This window comes from Osmerus mordax, chromosome 14 (genome assembly GCF_038355195.1).
Source record: "Osmerus mordax isolate fOsmMor3 chromosome 14, fOsmMor3.pri, whole genome shotgun sequence".
Taxonomy (NCBI): Eukaryota; Metazoa; Chordata; class Actinopteri; order Osmeriformes; family Osmeridae; genus Osmerus; species Osmerus mordax.
The window spans coordinates 2658103-2668424 of NC_090063.1; the positions used below are offsets into that span (position 1 = coordinate 2658103).

A 10322-nucleotide genomic window follows, 5' to 3' on the forward strand; every position below is an offset into this window, starting at 1 on the left:
AGATACCAGCTGGGGTAGCATGTCCCCAGACTGTGTCTGAGTGAATGAACTGATTAACCTGAGTAGCCGTCAGTGCTGTAAGGAAGGGATTGGTGTGCCAGTCTGAGTGAATGGCTGGACCATCAATGTCATATAAATCATTGTGGTGGACAGGCCTTTTCAGATGAAGCCTGAGCATTGAGCAAAGTGAAAGTGGCCCTGCCATGCCTTTTTTCTTTTTTTTTTTCAGTCAAAGGCGTGTCTTACATATTCATATACTGTAGCTGGCGTCAGTAAAAAAAAAATATATATATATATAACACACACACACACACCAACACATATCACTTCCTTACACTTTATCGAATGTTCCTGTTTTATCATACTTTTCAAGCTACCGTATTTTTGGAAAATAAGAAGCATTTTCTATAAGCCGCACCCCACCAGAATGGGAGCTTCGCGTTTGAAAATGAAAGTATTAACCGCACTGGAATATATTCCGCACTTAATACGGGAACAATGATACCAAGCAATGCACGAGTATAGGCAATCTTACAGCATGCCGTTGTGTAACACACTTCTAAAACGAAAGGGTGTAATGTATGTTTTCTATTACCCGGGAATTAACTAATATTTAGCATTCAAAAGTGTTTCTGTTGTTTTGTTATAAAAAGGTGCAATAAGCCGCATCGAAATATAAACCGCACCACCAAAAGAAAAATATGGGGTATAAACTTCGGCTTAATTTCGAAAAATATGGTATGTACTTCAACACAGGATGGAGCAGCGCACTAACCATCAGTTATACACACACACAAAAATCGAAGAAGAATTGAGGAAATACATCAATTAAATGTTTATAGTAGGTATTTATTTTGTGATATCCACTATAAGGTTCTTCTATGGATGTCATGAACCTCGGATGGCACTTTTGTATGCAACACTGACATTGATATTAATTCCGTCTTCTGTTCAAAATGTCCCCATATAATTAGGAAGCGCATACCACATTCTTATGGTACAATGTGTGTGTGTGTTAGGGAGAGGGGGGGTTGATTAATAATAGACATGTCTTTGTGATGAACAGGTCCATGCAATAAATGGGTGGGGTCTTCCTATTACTTTTTCACCAGCTGGATAACATCCTCGTCCACCATGACATGGTCTTTGCCCACCTTCTGGGGGTTGTGTTTCACAGAGGCGCCCCATACTAGTGCGCTGGAGAGAATGGGAGGAAGAGAGAGAGATATTGGAGTGAATGAAAGAGTCCTGGGGGGGAGGGTTCGTCTGCAACAGCAATTCTATGAGGCTTCGTGTTCTACACCATCCAGTCAATATGAATGTATGTTTGAATAATAACAACCATTCAATCAATACATCATTAAATTTATAGCAAAAAGGGAAAGGATCCTTAAAAGCTCTGTCGAGGGAGCATTTAACAGGAGGGGTAGATTACTGTTGTTCACACCTTTACTTTGCAGCCAATACGGGTAGAAAAGAGAAGATTCTCGTATATGTATATATATTATATATACACACACATATATCGCCAGGCAAACTGTACAATACTCACTATTTGAACTCTTTGATGAGGTTTTTGTGGATCTTTAGGCAAAAGTCTTCCACAGCCGTGTGACTATCAGGAAGTACCACTGGGGATGTGTAGTCTGGAAGCTGGCCTTTGGGTTTGGTGTATCTGGGGAGACAACAATACAATTGTATATTCAATCTCTGAGAGGATGCTCCGTATTTAATAAGAGCATAAGGGCATAGTTAAATGTTCCCAGGATATGAAATTCTGCTTTGAAGAATCAGCCAATCATTAAATTTACAAGGCCTGTTAGTTGAGCCCCAGCATCCTTACATTCGCACTAACTGCAGATAGTCCCAGATCTTCTCCAGCAAGTCGTCAAAGTTCCAGCGATGGTGGGCTGAGATAGGCACACAGTGAGGCACCTTGTAGATGATGTCTAGTTCCTCTATGGAGATCTGGTCGATTTTGTTGAGTACATAAATGCATGGGATGTACACCCTTGAAGAATAAATCAAACCAAACTTTATTGTTGTATGCCTTTCTACAGTTCTTGGCAGTTGTCCACAGATCAGCAAGTTTAAACCTTAAGACCTAAACTATAAAAAAGGATGAAATACACCCCCCCCCCCCCATTGAATGAAGCCTGGAAACGAGAGATTGAAAATAATGCAAATAAATAAAGGGGGGGGGCCGCATCTCCAGAGAACAGCAGCAAGCCATTGGTTACCTGTTACCCTCCACTACATCAATGAGGTCGTCGGCAGTGGAATCACTACGCAGGGTGATGTCGGCATTGTGGATCTTGTACTCTGCGAGGATGCTCTTCACAGTGTCTGCATCCAGCTCACTCTGGGCACACTGAGGACAGAGGAGAGACAGGAGATCAGTGGAGAGACAGGTTACAGACCATGAGATGTGGTGTATATCAGGGTGATTACACTCATAAGTTGATGAGAAAAAGAAAATAAATCCCCCACCCCCCTTCTCGCCATGAAAAAGGGGAGGGCTGTTGTGGAAAAGAGGAAAGGAGAGCTTGACTGGAATAATCAAGGGTTATGATGAATTGGTGGATCTGAACTGCCTTACTGTGGCAGTAAAGTTGATGCCCCCTTTGTCCTTCTTCTTGAAGCCGATATTGGGTGGCTGCTTGTTGAGGCGGATGCCAAAGCCCTCCAGCTCATGCTCTATCAGTTTCTTATGGCCCAGAGGTTTGAGGACATCCAGCACGATGAGAATCAGGTTGCAGGTCCGGGCCACTGAGATGGGGAAGGAGGGAACATGATGGGGAGAAGACCAGGGACAGCAGGGCTGGAAATTGCAACCATTTGGTCGCATATGAGCCCGAAATTGTGTCTGTACGACCTAAAAATATATTTGAGAGTGCAAATAATCATTATGGTGCGACCCGTTTAAATTTCTTTAAAAATGCTCGCAAATTAGCCTACTGAACAGTATGTGCCTGCTGTGAGCTGATAGTGACCGGTCCATTGTTCTATCCAACGTTACATAACCAATTAAACTTTCTTTTCGCTCTAAACTTTAATGCAGATTTTAGATTGGTTAATATTAGCCGTCAGTCACTCCTTGTCACTGCGCTCCGTTGTCACGTGACAGGGAGCCAACTAGGGCGCAAAATAAATCTATAACAATAAAATTGTAGTTGTGGTGCTTCTTAATATTTGGTGGGTGCTCCAAAGTTTTTGCTGGTGCTCCTAACTTTTTAAAGTTTGGAGCACCAGTGCCACCAAATAGGGATGGGAACCTTTACCAGTCTCACAATTCAATTTCAAAATGATTATCAATCTTTTCAGAAATTGCACCCATGTCAGTGCAAAATACCAGTGAATCCCCCAAAATAAAATATTAATATGCTTACATTAAATGTAACCTAGAGTATTTCAACTTTGACTTCCATTTGTTCATGATTTCCCCCACCCATTCCTACTTCACAGGTAGTCCTCCCTCACCAGCAATGACCTGCCTTCCCCTTCCTTTGCCGTCCTTGGCCCCTTCAATGATTCCTGGGAGATCCAGGAGCTGAACAGACAAAAGGAAAACCATAAGCATGGAGATCACAACAACTATATCAACACCTAGCAGCCCAGTAACAGCCTACAGGACATTTATTACAGCTCAAGAATGGGAAAAGTGGAAAGCTTAAAGAGGGAAGTTAATGGTCGAAAATTGGCAGAGATAGAAGTGTCCTTGGAAGCATACCTGGATCTTTGCACCTTTGTAGCGGATCACTCCTGGTACGGTAGTGAGGGTGGTGAACTCGTATGCAGCAACTTCTGAGTAAACGCCAGCCAGGTTACTGAGCAGAGTGGACTTGCCTACTGAGGGGAACCCCACAAACCCGATACGGGCATCTCCAGTTTTTGCCACATCGAAACCTATTCAACAAATGGAGCACAGTACAGAATGGCCATCTTTGAAAGAGTGACACCATATATACACACCATTATATGACTTGATGCTCAACTGTAAGCCAATAAAATCACAGGGTTGCTTTTACGTGCACCAGACCAATAGTTTTATGCAAAAGTTTGGACACCCCTTGTCAAAATTTCTATTACTGTGAATAGCTAAGCAAGTAAACGATGACCTGATTTCCAAAATACATAGTTAAAGATTACATTTATTTAATATTTTAAGCAAGATAACTTTTTTATTTTATTCCATCTATTAGTTTCAAAATAAAAAAAGTTCCCAAAGCAAAAGTTTGGGCACCCTGCATGGTCAGTACTTAGTAACACCACCTTTGGCGAGTATCACAGCTTGCAAACACTTTTTGTAGCCAGCTAAGAGTCTTTCAATTCTTGGGGGATTTTCACCCATTCTTCCTTGCAAAAGGCTTCTACTTCTGTGCGATTCTTAGGCCGTCTTGCATGCACTGCTCTTTTGAGGTATATCCACAGATTTTCGATTATGTTTAGGTCAGGAGACTGAGGGCCATGGCAAAATCTTCAACTTGCGCCTATTGATTTTGAGGTGTGTTTAGGATCATCATCCTGTCGCAGACGTCATCCTTTTTTCATCATCAGATTTTTGAAAGACAGTGTGATGTTTGCTTCCAAAATTTGCTGGAATTTTATTGAACCCCTTCTTTCCTTTACTTGTGAAATGTTCCCCGTGCCTCTGACTGCAACACAAGCCCAAAGCATGATTGACCATCAACTTGACCTCCACCGTTCCTGTTAACTGCCATTTCTTAATTACATTACAAACAGAGGAAATGGCTACCTGAAAATGCTTTGCTATCGTCTTATAGGCTTCTTTGTGGGCATCAATTATTTTCATTTTCAGGGTGCTAGGCAGCTGCTTAGAGGAGGGCATGGCTGCTGATTGTTGGGACACGGTTTTAGGAGTCAGAGGCTGTTTATCAATCCACGTTTTTCTCCGTTCTTGTGTTCTTGCAAACCCGTTTGACGTCATCTTTCATTGCCCAAGTACGGTTCCAGTACGGTTCCAATCTAAAGAACACAAGTCACCAAGAACGCCAAAAATACCCGGAAGTGTTCTTGATGCGGCCCTTTTATCGAGGATGCATCGGATGGTGACTTGGCCAGCGAGAACGCATCTGATTTCCCAGAAGTCATTGCAAGAACACACACATCTCAAATCGTTCTCAGTCCTTGCGTACGTTCTTAGCGTTCTTCGGATTGATAAACAGCCAGAGTATATCAATCTTTGAAATTTACATCACCTGGCCTTTCCTGTCGATGATTTTTTTACACAGCTACACAGCACTAAAAAGCTAATTAAGGTTTGAGACCTTGGTAAAAGAAATCTGTAAGCTCAAGCTTGGGGGTGCCAAAACATTTTCATGGTGCTGCTTTCTTTTTTTTTAACTCAAACTTTTTACAAAACTAAAATACAGTAATCTTTCTTAAAATGTTGAAAAGAACGTTCCATCTTTAACTTTATGCCTTTAAGAGATCAGTTCATCTACTCACTTAACTATTCACAATAAGCCATTTTGACCAGGGGTGCCCAAACTTTTGCATAAAACTTGTGTGCTGGCACGTGAGTTTTATGACAAAATCATATTTAGCACTATATATTTATAGCCCATAAATGTAGTCCATTACTATCTGCGCACTTCCTTTATGGACTTTTGTATTCCGATTTGAATACAATAATCTGCGAAATGATTACATGTAGCGTAATACCTTCCCCTGGGCCTCCTCCACTGCCTCCCTTTGGTGTGATGAGCTCTCTCCTCAGCTTGGCCAGACGGGCTTTCAGCAACCCCAAGTGGTGAGCTGTGGCCTTGTTCTTCTGTGTACGAGCCATCTACCAAACAAGACAGTGTGATGATTTTAGATCACATCATATTCTATACATTATTACATATTTAAATATAGGCCTACATGGTTGTAGCTAGCGAGCTAGCTGGCTAGCCGGTAAACGTCAGCTACTCGTCTACGGTGAATTACATAAGGCAGTTGCTACTTGCTAGCAGCTGTCTAGTCTGCAGCTAGCTCTGGGTCATTATAAAGAAGCCACGCTGAAAACGTGACAGGTTGCTAACTAAGCTAGTCAACTAGTTTAGCTACAGTAGTTCTATCGTTCCCTAAAATAACTTACCTCGTTCTCTATCTCTGCTATTTTAGCGAGTAAACTCATTTTGACAATCCTTCGATGTAATCACTTACAAAGACTACAGTATTTTAACAACAAAGGTTCTAAATTGTTCGGATTTAGTGTCGCAAGCACACTACTACAGCTAGCTAGCACTCATACTTATTTGCGCTAGTGCGTTTGGAATCTCGCTTTTTCACGCGAGGAAAGCAACGATGGAGCGAGCCTGCTGATATTCATACATGCAGCTTTGGCACCATCTATTGGATGTTTACGTAATTACTAGAAAATATCTGATATACGCCTGATATATCTAGCCGGGTCCTAACCAGACTCGTACATTGCATTTACAGAGAGTCTGGCCCAAGCAAGCCCCCACCCCTCGCCCCTCGGCTTGAAGCAACGGCCCCGGTGGATGTAGGTGGTATTGCATTTCGTGTTTGACTTCCGACTCTTCCGGTCGTTTTTATTCTATTAACTCCAGTCAACATTTGCAAAGCTATCTCCCCCAATAATTTTTGTTAGATTCTCGAACCTGGCTCATACTACTATCTTTTTCATAGAATAATTTTTCCTGATTTTTGCTAAGTTTGAAACCAATCCGAAATGGGTAAACTAGCATCCCATTTATTTGCTTACGTCAATAAAGGTTGCCTGCAAATGTGCTCGCGGATACTAACAGGGCACGAGCACAAAAGTTCACATTGGCCGATAGCCGATTTACCTGGAGCTGAAAGAAATGGCTTGAGTTGCCTGCCCTGTTGTAGCAAGTTTAGCAAATGGTTGTCACACATACATGAAATGTTGTTAATATAGTTTATTCCCGTTATTTTAAAATAGATTTGAATTTTCGTAAAAACGTTCATGACATGATGGCAAATATTATATTATGTTAAGCGTGAGCATAGATTGTTGACATGTCTATCTGGAGCAAAGACGAAGATTAATAGTACTTTAACTGATAACCACAATAGGAAATTATATATATATTTAAATAATATTAGTCTTGCCTTCAGAAGCTTTTGTTAAACACACTCATTATTCATTTTTTGATCGTGTCAAAGCCAGACTGTTTTTGTGGGACAATGAAGGTCTCCAGTGACTATGTTTCAACCCCACTTATATCTGATGGAAACGTCTTGTATATAGTTATGTTAATATGCCCCTTTCAAAGGCACGTTCAATAAAGTAGATTATATTTTAGACACACTTCTCAATTTATTACATTATTACCAAGTCTTGTTAGATCACGTTATATCCATTAATAGGCGTTTGGGTTAGGGTTAACCCTACAAAACCAATTGGTTTTGTAGGTTGAACATATAACACAAGCCACATTTCTACACTGATGTTAAATTGAAGGCAGTGTGATTTTCGTGGCATTTCGTTTGAATATAAAGTTGACAGTAAGCTATGGTAAATCTGCATTATGGAAGATTTCTGTTACAAAATAACTATTGAGCTTTCTTTGCCTGGCGAGAACAACGACGGAGCTAAGTGTTCATGTTAACAGTTTATTTAATCCGATACAATGCGTTGGAAATCATACTCAAATCACGAAGAAAAAAAACAACATATGTGATGAGTTCCACCTAGAATAGCCCTATATTTAGCCCTATAGCCTATTTCTAAAAAACAAGTGAAAGGAATACTATACAGTGACAGCATACATTTCCGTAAAGTTTGCATCATGTCTCTGATTCTTATCGGACTTGTACCCCATTCTGCCACTGCAATGCCTTAGCTCACACGCTCGCAACCATATAAATCTATGCTCGCGACTGGTTGTCGCAAAGTATGACGTGTACAGCTAGTTGCAAGCGTGCACGAGGTCTCGGAGCTAGGGAAAAAAAGAGCCACTGTTTAAAGCTAGACCGGAAGAGTCGGAAGTGGAAAGATGGCGCGGTCCAGTTTCGTACTCTCGCTTGCCTCACTGCGCCACTGAGCACTTTTCATAAAAATGAATGGGGACACAATCTTGGAAGACAAAAGTTGCTTCCTCTAGTTCAGAATCAGAATCAGAATCAGAAAGGGATTTATTCGCCATGAAAGTTTGCACAGACAAGGAATTTGCTTTGGCAGGAAGGTGCATACAATAAACATATACCTAAAATTTTAATATGTGGACTAACTATACTAAGGGTACATAAACTAGCGGTACTAAGTGGGATTAGAATAGAATTAAATATACAATAAAATATAAATTGCCGTAAATTACAATATAAAAATACAAAAATACAAATATTACAAAAAATACAAATGTACAAGATACCATATATATTAACTCTATGGTCTGGCCTCGCTCCATTGACAAGCGTTGACTTCCTTGTAGGCGGGTACTCTGTTGAAGTTTAAAACTATTGGATCTGCCCAGAGCCACTCTGATCTGCCATAACCAATCGCTAGCGTTCGCCTTAGCCAATTCCTTCACCACTACTGTAACAGAGCTAGCTGCCGTAGCTGGAAAATCAAACTGTTCCCGTGGGGAGGAGGGCCACAACATCATGGCCACCAGCAGAACTCAGCAAAACTTGTTCTTGCTCCGGCTTTAGCTGTTGGATATTCGGCAGCGTTGCCACAACGGACCGAATGGATTTTCTCGCATCTTTCTCCGCCGCCATTATGGAACTACAACACAAACTAGCGCACAACATCAAAGTCATCGTTCTCAGCCACTCCCTCTGTTTGCTGATTCGCCGGTAGAAAATCAACCTGAAAAATCTGACTTACGTACCTCATGGCAACACCCATGTACAGAAGCAAAAATTTAATTGAGCGGAAGTACGTAGGAGGGCAGAGCCAGGCTATGATATATCCTCCCCTAATCAGAATCAGAAAGGGTTTTATTCGCCATGAAAATTTGCACAGACAAGGAATTTACTTTGGCAGGAAGGTGCATACATTAAACATATAGGAATCCTAAAACTTAAATATGGGGTCTAACTAAAGGTACAAGTCTACCTGATACTAATAAAAAATATAAAATAAAATATAAAGAAGCCAAATAATTTACAAATACAAATAGTTCAAGAGATACAAATAGTACAAAAGATACAAATAGTGCAATTATTTGCAATGTGGCAACGTGTCATTGTGCAGATTGTGAATTAAGTCAGTGCGAGCTCTTGGCCTTGTTGAAGAGGCCAACAGCGGATGGGAAGAAACTGTTTTTGTGGCGTGTGGTATTGGACCTGATGGACCGCAGCCTTCTGCCGGAGGGGAGTGGCTGAAACAGAGTGTGTCCAGGGTGTGAGGAGTAGGCCACAATCTTCATCACATGCCTCAGGGTCCTCGAGGTGTGCAGGTCCTCGAGGGAAGGCAGATTGCAGCCAATCAGGGAGGGAGCTGATGTTCAGTTCCCACTTGAGGTCTTGGGAGAGGATAGTACCCAGGAAGCGGAAAGACTCCACAGTGTTGACTGGGGAGTCGCACAGGGTGATGGGGGTGAGTGGGGCTGTGTTCTTTCTAAAGTCCACAACCATCTTCACTGTCTTAAGAGCATTGAGCTCTAAGTTGTTCTGGTTGCACCAGGTCACCAGGTTGTCAGCTTCCCACCTATAGTCAGACTCATCCCCACCAGAGATGAGCCCAATGAGGGTGGAGTCGTCCGCAAACTTCAGCAGTTTGACGGACAGATGACTGGAGGTGCAGCTGTTGGTGTACAGGAAGAAAGGACGCAGCCCTGAGGAGATCCGGTGTTGATGGACTGGGAGTCAGAGACTTGTGTTCCCAGCTTAACGCACTGCTTCCTGTCAGACAGGAAGTCTATGATCCACCTGAAGGTGAAGTCAGGCACGTTCAGCTGGGAGAGCTTGTCCTGAAGCAGGGCAGGGATGATGGTGTTGAAAGCAGAGCTGAGGTTCACAAACAGGATTCTGGCGTAGGATGCTGGGGAGTCCATGTGCTCTAGCGTGAAGTACATGCAAAGGGTCCCTCGGAGAGCTCTACGTGCACCTCCTGATTTTCCTGACTATCCGTCCGTCCGTCCGTCATTTTACGGATACCCCTTGGCTGTGATTGGTCCGTATTAAGAACCGCTTGCGTCAGGGGCGGGGTTGCCGTGACCAACAAGAGAACAACATCCTTTGACCGCCATTGTTGTACGTTTTTACTATTCATATTTCAGCTAAACAGTACATGTAAATCAGCATCTGAATTAAAATGTGACGAGAAATGGACAGTGTAGTTGCTGAAAATGTGATTATTTTATTGATGAAACGGCAAA

At 42.0% G+C, this 10322-nt stretch overlaps 1 protein-coding gene across 1 annotated transcript; it reads right to left on the reverse strand.

Moving 5' to 3' along the window:
- Positions 1-828: 828 nt before the first annotated feature.
- Positions 829-6260, reverse strand: drg1 (developmentally regulated GTP binding protein 1). Its single transcript, XM_067250296.1, has 9 exons — positions 6104-6260; positions 5686-5809; positions 3731-3906; positions 3481-3550; positions 2600-2769; positions 2241-2371; positions 1844-2011; positions 1553-1675; positions 829-1197 (listed from the first exon to the last, which is right to left on the reverse strand). The coding sequence occupies exons 1-9, from the start codon at positions 6140-6142 to the stop codon at positions 1098-1100; spliced, it is 1101 nt and encodes a 366-aa protein (XP_067106397.1). The 5' UTR covers positions 6143-6260; the 3' UTR covers positions 829-1097.
- Between the last annotated feature and the right edge of the window lie 4062 nt (positions 6261-10322).

Coding starts and splice junctions, on each gene's coding strand:
- drg1 (XM_067250296.1), bottom strand. CDS start 6,142: ATGAGTTTACTCGCTAAAATAGCAGAGATAGAGAACGAG. Junction 5,810..6,103: donor TAGCAGAGATAGAGAACGAG/GTAAGTTATTTT, acceptor CTTGTTTGGTAG/ATGGCTCGTACACAGAAGAA. Junction 2,372..2,599: donor GCATCAACTTTACTGCCACA/GTAAGGCAGTTC, acceptor CTCTGTCCTCAG/TGTGCCCAGAGTGAGCTGGA.